General features: G+C 42.9%; 1 protein-coding gene across 1 annotated transcript in view; it reads left to right on the top strand.

Moving 5' to 3' along the window:
* GRHL2 (grainyhead like transcription factor 2) overlaps positions 1-18,714 on the top strand; it is a 65,163-nt gene extending 46,449 nt beyond the window's left edge. Inside the window, exons 10-16 of the mRNA XM_066990628.1 lie at positions 112-199; positions 286-425; positions 2,759-2,790; positions 4,184-4,278; positions 8,853-8,938; positions 14,309-14,373; positions 15,144-18,714. Coding sequence (XP_066846729.1) covers positions 112-199; positions 286-425; positions 2,759-2,790; positions 4,184-4,278; positions 8,853-8,938; positions 14,309-14,373; positions 15,144-15,258 — 621 coding nt within the window. The 3' untranslated portion in view covers positions 15,259-18,714. The remainder of the gene's footprint in view (positions 1-111; positions 200-285; positions 426-2,758; positions 2,791-4,183; positions 4,279-8,852; positions 8,939-14,308; positions 14,374-15,143) is intronic.
* Positions 18,715-19,178: the final 464 nt, after the last annotated feature.

The raw sequence follows: 19,178 nt of genomic DNA on the forward strand, positions 1-19,178 counted from the left end.
TTTGGCATTTCTGATGTGCCTGTAGCTGTAGTTTCAGCTACATTGCAGGCGATGATGCTTGCAGTGATTCCTCTTAGGCTAATATCTGTGGTTGTCTTTTTTTTACATCAGGGAGCAGAAAGGAAAATCCGAGATGAAGAGAGGAAGCAGAACAGGAAGAAAGGCAAAGGCCAGGCATCCCAAACCTCGTGTAATAACTGTGAGTAAGATGGCCCTCCCTGGTTTGGACTAAGTCACCCTTAATGTGTCCCCTCTCATAACCACATTGCTTTGTGATCCTCCTAGCAGCCGAAGGGAAGCTGAGTGCACTCCCTCTGCAAAAGAAGAGTGATATCACCTTCTTCAAAACAATGACTGACCTGGATTCCCAGCCAGTTCTCTTCATACCAGATGTTCATTTTGGAAACCTACAAAGAACTGGACAGGTAGGAAATGATAATGAGACGAGCAGGTGCCCACCTGCTGTCCAGCTGCACGTGCTCTGAGGCAGGTTTTACAAAAACAAAGCACTGTTACTGGTGGCTGCTTGTTTCAGCTCTCATTTTTGGTAAATGCAGTTCTTGGTGAGTCACTTAGCAAAGAGCTTGCAAGAGACAAATGCCTTTCTGATTTCTGGGTGCAAAAAGGGGGAGTTTATACTTCATTCGTAACAGACTATTTTGTGTTTGTTGTGGTTTTGTCATTCTTTTGCTAGTAAGAAAGAGTGGAACAAGCAGTCAGGAATTTTGAAATAGGTTGTTTTGTGACTTGAGTCTGTGGTTGTTGTTTTTTTTTTTGAATGTGCTATGTGGCTTGATGAGGTGAAGTGCCACCTTGTGGTAAAAGAGATCTCCCTCACTGCGATGGCTGAAAACAAAGACCAAGCTCCTTGTATAAAGAAGTCAAGAGCAGGCTCACCAAATACAGAATCACAGAATCACAGAATCATCTAGGTTGGAAGAGACCTCCAAGATCATCTAGTCCAACCTCAGCCCTAACACTAACAAGTCCTACACTAAACCATATCACTAAGGGCTACATCTAAACGTCTTTTAAAGACCTCTAATACCATTGCCCGTTTTCTGTAGGCACTACCTAGAGACCTGGTAATTCTTTAGAAGAAAATATTTGCGCTCTACAAGATAGTATAGGAAGTAAAAATCTGTCATGCTAATGTTCAGTATTGGCTTAGTGTTGAAGTCATGGACTCATTATCACCATAAGTATGAGGAAGTCTCTGCTGAGCTGACTTTTTAAAGACCTACTTATTGCATGGTGGTAAATTGCAAACTTGAACTATAGGGTCAGCTCTGACAATTTTTTGAATATGAGCCTGTTATTTATTAGGCTCTCAGGGACTGGAATGAGACCTTTCTGCGTGTGTTTATAAAGACGAATTGTAGATGATGAAATTTTACATGCATCTTGCTGCAAAATATTAAAGTAATGAAGATGAAATTACACTGAGTTGGAATCGTCATTTATTTTAAAGCCGTGGGGATTGTAGTAGAGCAAAGCACAAAGAGTGCAGACATTGCAATCACAGCTGTCACTGACTTACTCTCCAAAATTGGAATGACGCCCACTCACATATCAGTGCTGGGTACCTTCTGTCCTCATGGCTTTCAAATCAGAATGAGGATTTGTCTCAAAACAGGAGAAGGTGGAAGCATTCCTCAGTACATGTAACCCTGTAAATAATTTTCTAAACTAACTGAAGATACCCCGGTTTTTCTAGTTCTTAGGCAGTGTTCAGCCCTCTCTTCTACTGCTGCCCAAGTTGCAGTATCAGCATTTTTGCTATCCGGAACTTTTTAAATTATGGTGTGTATCAATTGATATAAGAATGGTTTATTATGATGGTGTTTTGTAGCCACTTTCAGCTCCTGGACTAAAAATCAATTTCAGATACTGTAGAATTCAACTATACACACACCTCTGAGCTATATTAATTGTAAAGTTCAGAAGTCAAAGCTCCCAGTGCCAGCTGGATGTGTGCTGCATCTTGCCAGAGTGAGCACTGGGAACCTGTCTGGGGTCCCTCCCTCTACCCCAGCAGACTCCAGTGCCGTGCCTTCACCCCGTGCACACTCAGCAGCTGAAGTCTTGGTGCACTTGTTGGTCTGGAACCGCAGTGCAGGCATCTCGTAAAGGAATTTGGCTGCCTGTTGTGTAAAGCCATTGGCAATGGACTGTGATTTTATACCTCTGCTGCTGCCGTTAGCCACATTTCCTGCTGTTGTAGGTCTGGTCCCAGTGAATGTGAGCTAAACTGATTTACACAAAGCAATGATCTGGGCTTCTGCTCCTGCCTGCAGCCTGTGCAAGAAATATCATCTGTACCATCAGCAATTGCTTTTCCATTAGGCCTGTGGTTTAATATTGGTCCTCATTGTTTAATTAGATTTTCAGGCAGTATTAAATACCTACAAAACTCCTGCGAGTGTTGTGGCTTAAATTGTATTAAGGATAATTTAGGTAGGAGTGATCTGATTTAGAGAATTGTAAAATAATTGGAAAATGATACAAAACAGAGGAGAGGACAATGTCTGTCAGAATACTTTGATATATTTCCACTAGATGATACTCAACAGCAGTTTTTCCAAGCTGCACTTTATCCAGATCAAAATTAGAAGTAGAGATGTTTGTGTTTTATAGAAGGAGAAGGATTTTTAACAGATTAAAAACTGCAAACCACTTGTCTTTTCTCCCATTTGAAGTTATTCTGTTAAGCAGGTGTCTGAGTTTTGGGAATAATTCTGTTTTTCTTTCATTTTAGGTTTACTATAATACAGATGATGAGAGAGAAGGGTAAGACATACATTGTTTCACAATTTTTTGTGGTTAGCAGTTCGATCTCATAGAAAACAGGCATAAAGACTTGAAATCAGATAAAACTGGTCCCCTCTCTCTCCTTTCCCTTATGTTCTCCCATCACTAATGGTAGGTGAATAATATGTGGAACTGGTAGCAGGAAGGTTTTATTTTATGGTATCTTTCTTTTCCTTCATGTGAACTGGCTTCTTTTTATACTTCTTTCTTTTATTTCATTTTCAAGTAAAATGGTTTGAAGAGCCATAAGGTTCAACACAGGGTCAGGACAATATACTTGATAATAAAGTGTATTTTATATAAGAGTTTTCAAATCATCTTAAAAAAAAATGAATTCTTTAACGAAGCACTGAAATTTGCCCTGTTCCTGGAGGCTGTTTCACAGCACACGTGTGCATGTAACAAATACAGGAAATGCAGAGAAAATGCCCCAGTACCTTAGGAGATAGGGAGAGAATGGGAGATCTTGGGAAGAGGGGAAGGCTGGAAATGGGAGCAGCCACTGTCTGGCTTTGGAGGCACTGGAGAATTGCAGAAAGTCCCTAGAATAGTTAAGAGAGGTCACGAAATAAGGGCTTTAGAGTGGTTGGCTGAAGTTCAGCCAGTATTAATTGTGATACGTGCAACCTCTATACTTTTGTAAGGTGTTTGAATCCCAAGTGACCACCCACAAACTGAGCTCATGTACGCCTGCAAAAGGTGGCCTGTGGTAGGCGGTGGCTGAGCACCGGCAGCTAACATCGACTTCAAAACATGAGACATTTTTTGTTACTTTTATGAAGCTGGTGTTCTTCATAAGGCTCACGGTGGAGTTGCACCAACCACGTTGGCCTCAGCTCTCTCCTCCAAGACTAGAAGGAGACACTCAGTTACTCAGGGCCGTTGTGTAGAACCTCTCAGCTTTGGGCTGGATCTGGCCCCACATGTTAGTCCTTTTGAAACTCTCTGGGTTGTGTGACCTTGGATTTTAGAAACGTGTTCAGTGTTTTCTGAGGCTGTCTCGTTGACCCAGAAGAGGAGGTGAACCAATGTGTAAATACGGCTTCACCTCCTTTCTTAGTTGCTTCTTTCCCCCAACTTCCCTTGCCTAAATATTTAAGCAGTTAAGAGCCTTTGGTGTTTTCCAAGTAGTATGCAACATCAGAGTATATTTTCCTGTCACCTGTCCCAGCCAGTCAGTCCAGGCAACTTGAGAGGCTTGGAGAATTCAGATAAGCATCAAAAGCTAAATCTGTGCAGTTTCTGGTCGTTACTTGAGTGGCTAGCGGAGTTTTTGCCAGAGTACAAAGTGAGTCATAACTGCTGCTGTTGTCCTTTCTCTGTTGGGAGCACATTTTTTACCGTGACGTGGCCCCTGTTGTGTGTTTTCTAGTAGCAGTGTCCTGGTCAAGAGGATGTTCCGGCCCGTGGAGGAGGAGTTTGGTCCATCCCCTCTGAAACAAATGAAAGAAGAAGGCCTGAAAAGAGGTAACAGTTCTAGTAGCTGGTTACTACTAATGCTCTGAGACTTCTGCCCTCAAGCAGAGAAGAACTTGTTTGGCTCAGACCAAGTCAGTTGTTTGATGCTGGTGCAAATATGGGGCAGATGGGAGAAGATACCATCACACCTGCCGGTATATAAGGAGGCATTTTAGCAAATGCTAGTAATAATAATAAAAGCAGAAAATAAAAATGAGGAAGAACTGGGTACTGTCTCAAGAAAGAGTTAGGACACAAGTGTGTATAAAATGCAAAAAAGCTAGAAAGTTTCTTGGTCCTTGGCCAAGCTGCATAGTTCATAAATGTTCTAGTAGCGAGGCTGTGGTTGTTTATTTTTAACTTCTGCTCCTATTTTCTGTTCTGGCTGGGATTACAAACAAATATGCAAGATGCACTGGGTCAAATACAGAGACATTACATAGGCAAGCTCATGCTTGTACTCACTGCAGAGTGAGATTAGCCTGAAAAAAACCTCAGAACTTTCCTACCCAATTAGAAAATTAACTCATGGAGAGACATCCTCCAGCTGACCCAGCTGAATTGTTTATTTCCTTTAATTGTTTTTTTACTGCCTTTAGAGAGTACTGCCACAGTCGCATTTCATATGCGCTGAAACAGAAGTCCAGCTCCTATTTTCCAGTTCAGTGCAGGTTAACTTGAGTAACATTCAAGCAGTGGTTTAGGCAGAGCTGTCAAATTTGCATGAAGGTAAGGATGAGCATATGGTGGTTTTGTCCACAAAATACGCTTTGTGTACAGTCACAATGCAGAGCTATATATGTGATAACGCACCACACTGCCACAGTTGGGCACTCTGCAGAATATTTGCCGTTCCTTCAGTCTCCTGAGTTCTGTCCTGTAAGCTTATTGGAGAAACCAGGGGTTGGACCAAGCCATGCAACTCAAACTCACACGTTTTGAGGGTCCCCCATTAGTTTGTGAGCCAACAAGGCAACAATGTGTAGAAGTGAGCTCAGCTGTTCTTATCTATGCCACTATGTCAGACTCATTTGAGCTTGTTAAGAACACTTTCCATAAACCTGAATTTTCTCTGTGGGTGAGGATGGTGTGCTTGAACCAGGGGAAGCATACAAGACTACGGGATGGAGATTGGTATCTCTGTAGAATAAATGTAAACGTATTCTGCCTTTAATTAAGTCTTCAGTTAGTAATGTTGAGGTCAGCACTGACCACAGGATAGTATCTGTTTGACTCAAGGACTTGACCAAATTCACATTATCAATCCATCAAGCAGAAGTGGACAGCCACAAGAGCTACATAAAGATCTGTCTTTTGCTGCAGTTTCACCTGGGTTTCCCAGCTGGAAGCCTGGAGAGTTTCCTGCAGGGAGATACTGATTTGCTTTGATTATTCCTGTCCTTTACTGTGGTTAGTTGTTTTAATATCATCCAGGAATTTCAACCATTTCGAGGGGAAGATTTGAAAGAAAAAAATGTTTTTCAACTGGTGACAAAACTATGTTAAATAATTAAATCCAGGAGAGGCGCGGAGTCGGAGAAGCTGGAGGACGCTCTCTTCCTGCTCAGTGTTTCTCGCAACTTGGGCTGTGTTGGCTGGAGGCCAAGCCTCTTCCAGCGTCGCCTTTGCTCTGGTGAACTTCCTGCCATCAGGAACCCTACATCTGGGATTGTGCTGATGGAGCACAGCTCCATTTGAACCTACGCACTTGACAATCCTGTCTTTGCCACAGGAGTCACTGGGTATTAAAATCTTCTGCTGTTTTTCCCAGGCTTAGCTGTACTAGATTTTTTTCTCCCAGATTTATTTGGTACATCAGAATCAATAACTTGAGAGCAGGTATAGATGGGGCTGTAAGATTTGAGAAAGAGCAGGTCTTATATGAAGAAATACGCATATAAGGCAACGTAGTCCCAAGGTGGCTCATTATCAGAGCAGTGCAGGTAAGTAGCACCCAGTGAGGGGTCCAAGCCCAGCCAAAGAGCTGAAGTGACAGCGTGTAGTTTCACCTCCGCCTGCTGGAGCTAATTGTAATACTCTCCAGTGGAAACAGAAGTACTGGGGGAAGAATAATCTCCCTTCACAAGAGTAGGGATCTGAAAGGGTTTGCAAATCACCAGTCAAACGAGGTTCATATTCTCACACAGGTAGCTGCATCTTTCTGAATTTGTCTTTCATCTCCTTGGCCTCTAAGGGAGGCACAAGTGCCCAACACAGAAATGTGAAGTATGTTAATCTGCACCAGCTGTGCTGCGTGGCTAGTCACTCGGCTGGGCTCGTGGCCTTTTTCTGTGTTCTCACTAACAGTTTTCAAGTCACTTCACCTCTCAGACTTCAGTGGGAGTTTTCCATGAATTATAAATCCAGCAACCCTGTTACAGATCAGGGAGATTTCCAGTCCTGTAGTTCTCAGCCTGAAGAAAATAATGTTTTGCTCTAGCTTTTATCTCTTCGGAGAGTTAGGTTAAACAATTCTCAAGAATTTTGGATTTATAAGAACTAGAGTTTTGTGAACCATCCCCGTGGAGCACAGAGTTCACCCTGTGGCTCTGTTAGCTGAAGAATTTGTGCCTGGGCCATCAGTGAAAAGTCCAAATGTAGAAAAGGAAAGCTTGGTCACAGCTTCCAGCTCTGCTTTCCTTGGGCTTGAGGTTCGGTGGCAGCACTGCTGAGCCAGGTCGAGCCCTCGCTGCACACCTTCTCCCTGCTCTTGTGCCAGCACAAAGGTCTGTGGGCTGCCTTAGCACCTGGAGCATGGACCTGGTTAGTCTGAAGAACTCAGAAAACAAGGGTTATTTTTTCACTTGCACCTGCTCTTCGAGATACTTTGCCTGCAGGAGGATTCACACCAGGCCAGAATAACAGAGCACAAGGGCAGGGATGGGACAGGGACTTCTGAAGGCGTCGCTGTCACCAGGAGGCATTTCTGGAGAAGCGCCCTAGTGAATCAAAGCTGGGATTTTCACACCTGTCACGGGGAAAGAAAAAAACAGCAACCCTTACATGCTTACTAATCCTGGCTCTCTGTGCGTGTACCAGTGATTCAAGTTGCCCGTTATCCTTGTAATGGATCCTCCATTCAACATAGCATTGCCTGACATGCCAAACACAACAGAGAGATTTAAAGCTCCGCACTCGGATTGTGTAACGTCCGCAGCTTTAACCTCAGACCCAGGGACTTCTCCTCCTTTCAGATACTTTTGTAATTATTAAGGCTGGCAGATGGCTCCAGTGTTTGGAAAGCTGGGAGTTACAGGACAGCCTTCTAGCTGCAAGAAAAGAATTATTGAATCAATAAAAATGTCAGTACAGGTAAAATTAGCACCTTGAGTGAGTGCTTGCTGATGCAAGGAAGCATATCAAAACCAATCAAGTTTTAACTACTGCTGTGGGTTTTTTGTTCCTTTATATTCTGACTGTTATCTCAGCTTTTAAGTCTGTTGTTACCTTAAGAAGGACGCTTCCAGGCAGTTTCCAAAGATTTGCCAAAATGTAGGGAAAAGGATGTCACCACAGGCATGCAGAGCCAATTTTGTGGTCAGTACTTCTAAATTAAAGGCCCAAAAACCCCACCATTGTCCCCGATGCCTGGTTTTGTAGACCAAGACAGGAGACTGATCTGGCCAGCCAAGTTTTAAACCTTTTTTCAGTCATTTGAAAACATGGGCAAAGAAGCTACAATTCAGTGCAATGGGCCTGTTACAGTCTTAAACTGAGAATTAGCTTCCAAACAATTGCTTCTTTATGAAAAATTCCATCCACAAGTCACCTACTGTGAAATTAAATCACCCAGTGAAGATCTCCTTTGGACTCTAAGGACGATCAGTTTCAAAATTACCTTTTTCCACCGTGGCATCAAATGATTACCAGTGCAGTTTGTCACACAGACGTATCTAACAGTGCACGTGTACCTAACATGCAGTACTGCTAGTTGAAAAGGCAGTTTATTCAGGAAAAATCAATTTCACAGCAGCTTATTTAACCTGCTACTTTACCTGAGTAATGTGAAATTACACCTAAACCACTTCTCCAGTATGCATGTTTATTCACTTTGCGTGAGTCTGCTTTGCTTTTGCCCTGTAATCAGTAACTCTCTGTCAGAGATTACCATTTCTTATCCTTTTTGTTGCCTTTTGTCTCAGAGGCTTAGCTACAAGTAACCCTTTTTGTACCTGCCTGCTTTGCTCTTGCCATGTAATTTTGCCTTTTCTGAATGTCTTTCCCAGTCTTTGGGATGAAGTCTGGAGAGGTGCAAGCCAAGACCCAGGTATAGAACCCCAGCTATGTATATATTTTTTTTTTCATGGAGCTTCTCTTATTTAAGTAAATGGAGGTTTAAATTCCTTAAGATATAGATTGCTCACATTAAATTAAATTGACTGGATTTTCTTTGTGTACTTTCAAAGCAACCATGGTGTGTCTTCCATCACTGCTGATATGAGATTTTTTTTTTAAGTGAAAACCAGCTTCAGCGCTCCGTTTTATCTGTCATGGATTAATATTTGTTTTTCTACTCAGCGTGGGGTGTTTCATCTGTTCGATTGACTGGACCTGCTCCAAGCTTGACTTTTTTTCTGTTTCAGTGCTTTTGTATGTGAGGAAGGAGACGGATGAGGTGTTTGATGCTTTGATGCTGAAATCACCCACAGTAAAGGGGCTAATGGAAGCGGTAAGTATCCAATGTTCTCACATTATTTATCTTCTTTGGTAAGAAAATCTTGAGACTTGAAACGTATTGCTGAGATATATAATACAGAGACGAAGTTACTCTCAAATATATTTAAAGTATTTCATAAGGGCTTTCTGGAGCACACCTCTGAAATGTTGGCGTGTTCTGAACTGAGTGCTGTCAGCAGGTTGCTGAGATAAAATAGACTTCCAGAGCTGACTTACTGGAGACCTGACCCTTGAGGAATGGCAGTAATTAACCCGTGCCAAGGAAGCAGCGAGATAAAGGACCCACTTTCTGAAACACTTCTATCTGAACCGATGGTTCAGAGCCTGTTGAATCTTTTCCTACAATGCTCATTGACGTGTTCACAGGCAGCTTTTAAAGACGAGGCCCAAGGATGCAGTGTTTCCATGTGAATTTCATATGGCTTTTGTGCAATTGCTTTCTCAGCATACGTGGGGCAGTTCACGAGGCAATGCAGGCAGCTCATTCATACCTCCCGTCTCAAATGCTTTCTCCAGCCCTCACTCCAGAGTGACCTACTCAGGCCTGCCTCTTTGCTGCTTCTTTGACTTGAGTTTTCACTTGTTACCTATTATCTGTAACTGTAAGCGGATATTTTCACATTTAATCCTATTCATATGAGCTGATGGCTAGTAGATATGTGAAATTTAGTGAGTGAAGAGTGAAGAAGCAAACGTGTGTCTCATTACTTAGGTGGAGGGCACTAGCATGAGACTGATCTGTAGGACACTGAGCTGATTTCCAGCCTTGGCCACATGTAGGAGAGGAGATGGGAAAGGATCAAAGTGTCTCCAGAGAGCTCATCTGAGTGCTAGAAGTATACGTAGCCATGCTCTCATAAAGTTATCAATGGCTTGTTGTACGTATCAAACACTTAGAATGCAGCAAAGAGCTATTTGGCCAGAAGCAGAAAGTAAAGTTAGCTGTGACTGCAGGCCAGTTGTTAGGCAGAACACTTACGTACAATAAAAGCTAGGCTTCACTTGAAGAGGCTGCAATCTGATTCATGATAAACATAATTTTATCTTGGCTTTGTGTGAAGTTAAAAGTCAGTTATAATCCTTCCATAACCCTTCAAGCTAACATTAATATTTTATTTTCAGTGTTCAGTGCCTCTCCATGCCTGTTCTCCAGCTACTGCGTAACATAAAAATAAAGCTGGTCCAGAAGTTTTCTGCATAACTCCTTCAGCACAGGTTTCTGCATACCTCTCTCAGCACAGCTGCTGACTCAGTGGCGTGTTTTCAGCATCAGAGAAATCTGATCTGTTGTAAAATGTCCCAGATCACTGAAAGGAACACATTCAGAAAATTTTAATTCTCTTTGGTAGGATATAATGGATAAGTGAATGCCAAAAAGCTGTCAAACTGCATACTTTTAAATACTCTCTCTACAGTCTTTACAGCAAATAATATAATTTGGAAATTGCACACATCCTAAATGCTCAGTTCTAAGCTCAGTACAAAGATCCTAGAAACCAAGGCTCTGAATTTTATAGATCCCCAGTTCTGAAAGGCAACACCAATGATCCTGAATCATACCCTTCTTCTCTATTTGCATATTAAACATAATTTTTGTTTGTTTGTTTGTTTGTTTATCACTTTTCCTGGTCTATATCTTTCTCCTAGTTTTCCATGGTTAATGACACTGTTTTCTCAGATACTATGTTTATTTTATTGTCTCATATACCCACTTTCCATAAGAACAATCAGATTCCTTCTCTGATTTCTTTCTTCTGCTATATCTCTGGAGGCCCAGGTTGCAGAGGTTTGTTAGAGCTCAGAAAGTGATGCAAATGTGTGTGCTTTTTTTTTTAAAAGATATTTGCATCCTGCAGTAGTTCATCTCGATCAAGTTAAAACTGTGAAACAATTGCCCATCACAAAACATCACACGTGGTGACTGACCAGCTCCAAATCCTGCTCCCAGACTTACCTAAAGTGAGGTTAACTCTGTGCATCTCAGAAGGTGCCACAGTCTTACACTGTGCAGAATCAAATATTTATTGAAACTGTGATCTAATCTGGGAAACTCAAGCATCTCCCGATGTCTTTCTATAACTAAAAACTTGAGTTCAACAGAACTTACTTAGACCACAGTTTATTAAGTTTATACATGTCTATGTGTCCTTTAAACCAAGGTAGGCAATATACCAGACCACTCCATAGAAGTAAGTTGGCAGAGGTGTTTTTATACATGCTTCGACCAGCCCTTTCTGTCTTCCTGACTCCAGCAGGGAAAGCGTTTCTGGTGGCTTGTGCAATCAGATGTGCTGTGCTACAGACAGGCCTGTCATGCCGGGGGGTGCAGTGCCACTCTGAAGGCTGCTGTCTCATGGGCTCAGGCATCCTAAGGGAAGAAGAGAATTCTTTACTCAGGGAACTGGAAAATGGATATGACAAAAGGAAAATACTTTAAATAAAGATATCTTTCATTACTGTATTATATCATGCTTGGGATCAGGTGAGAAATCCTGTTTTGTATGGAGGCTGGCCAGCAGCGTTTTTCCCCCTGAGTTGGCATCAAAGCTGTTTCAGAGGAGGGTGTTAAGTGAGATGCCCTAGCAGATGCCAGCTGTCTGCTTTCTCAGATTCTGCAGCAGGACTTAGCACATTTGCACTGGAGACTCGTTTTCTGAGCCTGTGAGTAGGAGGCTCGCCAATACCCCCACTTGGAGCCTTGCTTCCACAGCTCACCATTTAGTATAATTGGTTGAATCCTTAGGGGTTCCTGAGAAATGTGCTTATTCAGTCAGCTGGAAGTCTTTCCCAAACCTCACTAATCCCTACATGTTATATAAACCCCACACCTGTTATAGGCAGTGTGACAAGCAGGACTTTCTCAGCTCTACCTCCCATAGCTTGTGTAGGAAGTGGTGTCCCAGAGTCCCAAACCACTTTGAGCAACATTTGCTGTGTGTGAGTGTTAGGTATCCCAAATATCTTAGGAAAGTTTTATGCTGGAATGTGCAGAACGCTGTATATTAGCTGCTGTTAAACCTCCTTGGCACAGGACTGTTTCTCCGTGCTTGTTTATTTGTGGAGAGTCAGCGAAAAGTGTCTTCAGCACTCATCTTTACAGGATCACTAGGCTTCAGAGGTAACACCCCAGAGAAGGAGCTGCAGCATTTCCTCATGTTCACACAGTAGTTGTGATGTTTTCAGCACTTTCAGGTTGCAGTTTTCCTGATACTGTTACAAAGGATTTTCTTCAACAGCATGAAGGAGCCATTTTTATTACTGCTTTACATGAAAGCTTAAAATTAGGTGTACAACAAAGCCACAGATACAAAAATCCAGTACCAGTTTGCATACCTGATATCGTTCTACTCGGACTTTGGTAAGCAAAGCTAGAAGGTAAGAAAGAAAAGGAAAACATGGCAGTTTCTGCCGAAACCTCTCTAAGACGGAAAAGATTTGCTGAATACTCTAGCACCTGCCTGCCCCAGAGGAGTCACTGGCCTCAGGTCGGGCAGCTGCCCTTCGTGGGCAGCACAGGATGAGGCACTGGAGGAAAGGAGACTTGGGGACGTGGTAGCATCTGGGAGAGAAGTGCAGGCTGAGGGGCAAGGTGTGGGTACCTACACGGTGCTTCTGGCCAGAGGTAGGTGGTTTCTTCTAATGGGGATCCTTCCCATAGATCCACCCTCGGATTTAGGTGCATAGACTGCGGTAGTTGTTCGTGAAGGCTGGGGGGCAGCTGGTCCCATCTGTGCTAAAGAATAGCTGGAATAATTTAGGGTGTCCTACACAATGACAAGGCAAATCCTGGGGTCCAGTCACCCTTGTTCTGCCTTGTTTGAACTCTGGAGTATGTCATTGGAACTTCCTTGGAGGATGCACTTCCACCCTGTGCACAGAGCTCCTTAGCTCTCTGGATGGAAGCCATGTTTGAGGTTCAACCTGTGGCTATTTGAATCTGTCCTTGGTGCTGAGTTTTATCCATCACTTGCTTTTCATTTTCTGTTTCATCATGACTGCTTTAATTTACTTTTCTAAAATATGACTTTTTCTCAACAGAAGTCTGAGCACTTTGAGCACAAACACAAAGAAAGGATTTTACAGTGACTGATGTTTGGCAGTCTTTAAGGATTTTTAATTGTGTATTTCACTTCTCTAATGCAGAAGATAAGAGTCAGCTATTTAGCTGCAACCTCATTTCACTTGGGAAGAGCAGGAAGTTTACTTTGTTTAGCAGTAGATTACCACAGCACATTAATCACTGACAAAAAGAAATAATCTTTTTTTCCATAATTATTTTGCCTCTTGAGAAAATCCTCTTCTAAAGTATGAGTGGTGAGACCCGTTCCTTAAAAGAAGAGTCATAATTTGGAAAAGAAACTTGTCTCAGACTGAGGGCTAAGGGACATGAGCTCCATGAGCACACCACGGGTTTGTTGCAGAACGGACATCCAAATAAGTCAATACCAAATACCAAAGAAGTCAATACCAAAGCATTCCAGTGAAGTGCTTGTTGGTGCTGGTAGTTTGTCAGATAAGCTCTCCCTTCAAAAGTTTTCCTCTATTTTCTGCTTTATCATTTGAGTGGATGTCAAGGGATTGATTTTAGAAGTCCTTTACCTTGTTAACAGGCTTGTCTGAGGCATCTCGTCTTGTTATCTGTATATTCAGACGTGAGCCAAGTATTGTCTTCATTTTACTACCCTGGTGACTAAGCTGATCTCCCCATGAATACAGAAGCTTCCTAATCCTGTGTGTAGCATGCCTGTAGCCCTCTCATAGGAAAAGGTAACTTGAAGATACTTTTCAGACAAAAGAAGTACCATGAAGGGTCCTGTTAGTTTAGCAGATGAAGGATCTTGTTAGCTTAACAGATATTGAAATGCCATTGAGAAATAGAATTGTGCAGTTTTTCTGTTGAACCGTCAGTCCATCGGGTCCTGTTGTGTTGGTACTCATCTGTCTTCTACCTGGGGTAAGGATCCTTTGCTTTCATGAGTCTAAAAAATCAGAACAAGAAGAGGCAGAAAGGATGCTGATCAGATTGAAATTCCTGGGTAGAATCCAAACCTGGGAAGAGTGTTGACTCCTCAAGTGGAGCAGTAGGAGATGCTGAAGCAGTTTTGATGACTCACACCTATGGAAATTACAGTCTCCAAGTTTCTGGATGGAAAGGTAGTATTTTTTTAATCAAGATTTTTAGGATTATTCCTCCCCAAATCGTCCTTAAATGAAGCTATAGTGTGGTTGTGAGAGACCTTTCTGTATAGCTATCCTGTTGAAGTTTGCAGAGATAGTGTTTTAATGCCTTATGTAAAGAGAGAGGTGATGACATCCTATTCCTCATTAGTCTGTAATGATATTTCTTTTGTTCTGATTTCAGATCTCTGAGAAATACGGGCTGCCAGTTGAAAAGATTGCAAAACTTTATAAGAAGAGCAAAAAGGGGTAAGTAAACTAACACTAACTAGGAACTATGGCAGGATTCTTTAGAAGTATTCAGGGATCCCAGCCATGCTTGGGGTATCATTATGCTGGACAGTATGAACACTTTTAGGATACATGCCTACAACCCTAAAATCTTACTGTTTATGGAGACAGCAAGGGGTGTCAGAGGAGGAAACATCCAGCCTGTGTCTGACCAGAATTCATAGGCTTACCGTGAAGGAGCAGAATTTATGTTTGGAAAATGTAGTTGAATACATCTTGGATCTGTTTTGTAGGCAATACACTTAATAACATTGTGGGGAGTAGTGTGGGAAAGGCACAACCTTTGCTGTGAATGCAGCGTGCAGTTTCTTTGCAGCACTGGGACGAAGTGAGGCACTGCCCCAGTCTGACAGGCAGGCAAGCACAAGGGAGAGCTGCGCTTGCTGCAGGGGTTTCAGATGAGTAAATTTAGTCATGAGCATCACAGCTGTGGTTTTAGAATAGCTAGGCTGCTGCTCCTTATCATAAATCTGAATCTCTCCATTTTAACTTTCTTACATCTACCTTGTAACTACTTCCACAAGTGGCAGCCTCTAATCAAAAGGCTATAAGGGGCTGTGGGGCGGGTCTCAGAGCTGATTCTCACTCTTGTCCCTGTACTGGCATGTTCTGGAGGCTCTTCCTGCATCACTGTGAGGTTAGCGAAGCACGTGCATGGGGTGGAGGGCATGGCTTTCCCTTTTGCTCTTCTGGTATGTAAAAGTACTGATTTTTGCCTTTGCCACCAGTATCCTGGTAAACATGGATGACAACATTATCGAGCACTACTCCAATGAGGACACGTTCATCCTGCACATGGAGAGCATGGTTGAAGGCTTCAAGATCACGCTGACTGAGATCTAGCCTCAGGCAGAGCCCTTTTGTAAGGAACCACAGCATTTCATTCTCCTTGGAAAGCAGAAGATTCCCCAGGAACTTGACAGACATTGATCAGAGAAACTGTTACAAGACTGGTTTGCAAACATTGTCCATTCTGCACACCCACTGCATATAGACTTGGGTTTGTCAAGCACAAGGCCACTCGTTAACCTGGTCCCTTATTTATTGTTCCCCATTCTCCAGTGCACAAGCAGTTACCAGCCCCCAGATTTGTAACCAGGTGATCCACTGCAAATGTGAAATGCAGCATTTTAATCCACGCTTTAATGTGGATAAACTCATTCTAAAACGCGTTAAGGAACCATGCTGGTCCAGTTTCAGAAAACTGGGATAAATCACTTTAACAGAGTTCACTCCACCATTGCTAAAAAAAAAAGGTTAAGTGCTAAAGATGGGGAAAGTGGCTGACAAGAGTTCACTTGCTCAGACTGATCCATATCTCTCTCTAGTGTATAGTCTTGCCAAATACCTCTGGTAGTTCTCAGCACGTAGCAATGAGGACTTGTAAGTAAGGCATTCAGCTACAAATGTCACTTGTAAGTAAATGGTAAAGAAACCATTTTAACCTTGTATATAATGTTTATAATATGCAATAATATATTTTAACTACCGTATGTGGGCACGTTTACTGCCACTATGTTTTTGTATGTATTGGGTTTAGGGTTTAACAGAATCTTTCCTAGAAGATTAGATGTCTGCGATCTGTTAAGGAGTGTGTGCTGAGAAGTTGATGACTGTGTCTGCATTCAAGCACTCCACCCCTGCCCACCCAGTTTTATACTGAAATATTGGAGCAAACGGCGCTGCAGTGTTTGGAGTGCTCTGTCACGGTGGGGCCCAATTTAGGTGCCCAGGTTGTAGGTAACTGAGGGCCCCATCCAGCTGCCACAAAATCCTAGAGGTACCCATGTGTCTGCTGCCTGGCGTGCCTAGAGGTACAGAAGGGACTTCTGCTTGTTCTGCTGGTGAAGTGGGGGCTCTCAGAATGGGCCCATCTCAAACCTGTGGAGGGAAAGGTGCTTTCCCCGACAGCCTGCTCCTTAAAGCATTCCTCTAGACTGTAAGAAACAGGACTTCAAAATCTTCTTAAAGGAACTTGCTCTTGTATCTCCATTGAATAATTCTGTTTTGATTCCTAGGACAGCTGGATGAGGTAGAAACCTGGGCTTTTTATGGAAACTGGAACAATTTTGCCGGTGGAGACCGAGAGTGGCCCACAGCTGAGGTGTGGAGATAGATCTCTCTCACAAAGGCTGGATCTGAGCCCAGGCTGAGCTACAAGGTCATGCCATCAAATTCCGCCTCTGCCTCAGGAATTGTGTGAGAGAGAAAGGCTGCAGGCTGATCATATCAGAAAAGGGATCCAAGGCCTGAATGTCCCCAGCGCATCCAAACCTGGCACCTGTCTCTCTCCTTTCCAGCTCCTTTGACTGTCTCAGAGAGCTCCTCACACAGCATACAGTCCTGGGGGTTTCAATTGCAAGCATTTCATTCCCCATGCACTGTACAAGGATCCCATGAGACCGACAGAAATGTGGGGCCTTGCCTATATGTAGTCTTTGTTTCCTTACTTTTTTCCTTCTAAAATCTGTTTTTCATTTAGTCGCAGTTTTTTTTCTTTTTCATTAGCTGGTTAATGATGTAAAGAAACACTGCCTAGTTTAGCAGAGCTCATTCTGTGGTGGTTTGAGTTGTGTGGAGCTATTACATCCAAGCAGAGGAGCTGGAATAGCTGACCAGTCTCTTTTGGTCACATTTTTGCATGAATTGTCCTGCAAGCTCTAGCACAGTTTCTTAACTTCATTAGCAATAGCATCCCACTAAAATCCGTTCTTCAAATGGAAATGTCTGGTACCCGTAAAAGGTTCTGTGGGACCAGAACCTGTGGAAGTTCCGGGCTGTTAGTGTCAGAGTTAGCATAACCAGAATCCAGGTACGTCTGCAAAGCAAAGCCTGTTCAGTCTTCCTCTCGCCTTCTCTGTTCATTTGGTTTGTGATTTTCTTCCTCATTGTGCCAAGCTGTGTAGTAATTCCATTGTCTTTTTACGAATACATACTCCAGCAAAGATGCTCTCGCTACCTTGCTTAAGAGCAGACATCCTGGGAATACAAGGGATTTTAGGGAGATTTGGTTTGTTTCTTCTTGCCTCAGGCTCAGATAAAAAACTCTTTGCTGACTTAGCCCAGATAAGATTTTCTTCCTAAAGAAAATTAGGACAGTTTTAGCAGGTGGCATTGTGAACTGGGGCCGGCACACAGGGCTTGTGAGCAGTGCTGTTGGTTCTTGTATTGCTCTGTTACCTGGTGGTGTTGGGATCCTAAGGAGTTTAACTCGGATCTCTCAGCTGGTCATGATGTCCCAGCAGAAGCTGCAAGCTAAACAGAGGAGTAAATGTCTGTAGGATTTGAGCCCTGGCTCTGCCCCTAACGAAGCTGCCATCCAAAAAGTCTCACTTACAGGCATGCCTGTGGCACCTGGGACTGGGCTGGGTTGTGGTGTGCTGCGTTACGAGAGTTTGGGGTTCACAGAGCAGGGCAGGGCTGTCCTGGCAGCACCAGCACTCAGGTTAATATTTCATTCTTGTCTTACACAGAGGTGGATCTTTCTTCTTTTGTAAGCTGAGCTAGGACCCGCCGGTTGCTGCAGCATCTTGCACTGAGGAACAGTAAAGGATCAGCAAGAGCTGCAACGCTCCAGGAAATACTGGGGCTTAAGGAGCTGAGCTGCCTTTCCAATGCCATTTTAGGAGCTTTAGGTCAGGCACTGTCCAGGGAAGGAAAGTTGTTTCCAAGATTAACTGAAAGCTTTTCTAAATATATCTGTAAGTGTACAAATTGCTGGTCAGTAGCAAGAGAGCTGATCCTCCTGCCTTTATTTTCATCTTGCAGTCTCACTCAAGGTAGCAGGGCTGAGGAAGAAGAGTAAGACTTACCCTGATAGAGTATTTTAAAACAACTACTAGATGCATCACGAGCACCAAAGACATTACAAAGAGCACGTCACCCGGCACCCGCTCGCTTGTAGCTACAGCATCAGCTGCTGGAGGAGCACTGAACCCTGGGTGCTGGTCACAGCAAGCTGCAAGCTCTTGGGGTTCACCACCTCTGAGGGCTGGTTGGTCAAAGTCAGGATGTCGAGGCGATGGGGAAGGGCAGTATTAGTAATGCAAACTTCTGAAGCAGGGGCCTGCTTTATGCCCTGCTTGATTCAAAGGTCATGAGGAGTACAAAGTTCTTACATATATATTGTTTAAATGTACGTGTTGCTTTTGTTTCATGAAAAAGATTGATTAGCACTGTATCTTCTAAATATTATGAGTTAAATGGAAGTAAGATTTGGCTATTGTTCAGCAGGGGACAGAAGTATCTGTGTCCTCCTTTTGTCTCTTTGTGGCTCTGCGATGGTTGTTTTTTTTTTTTTTCAAAGGAACAAAACTCTCATTTCCTTTCCTTCTTCAAGACAGCAGTCTTGAACCTTAGTTAGTGTAACCTCAAGGGTGGCTTGCTGCTCAGCTCTTTGTCCATATGAAGAGTGAGAGCCACACCATGTCTGCACGTGTTAGTTTTGAAAGACGCTGACAGAGAGATGCAAAAGGCAGAGCAGTCTTCTAAGGTTTAATTTCTGTTCCTGCCACAGATTTGGCACTATGACTGTCCATTTGATGGTTTATTATGCAAACCCAAACCTCAACCTTTAGTTGCCTTCTACACAGTCAGGTGCTTATATATCCAAAATAAAGTGCATCCTTTCAGTGAAGCTTTGTTGGTGTATGGTGATACCCTCATCAAGATATTTTGGAGGATTTTACCAAATGCTAACTACAAAGAAAATAGCTTTTTTTTTTCTTTTCTTTTTTCTTTTTTCTTTTCTTTTCTTTTCTTTT

The sequence above is a fragment of the Anser cygnoides genome, chromosome 2 (genome assembly GCF_040182565.1).
Source record: "Anser cygnoides isolate HZ-2024a breed goose chromosome 2, Taihu_goose_T2T_genome, whole genome shotgun sequence".
Classification (NCBI taxonomy): domain Eukaryota; kingdom Metazoa; phylum Chordata; class Aves; order Anseriformes; family Anatidae; genus Anser; species Anser cygnoides.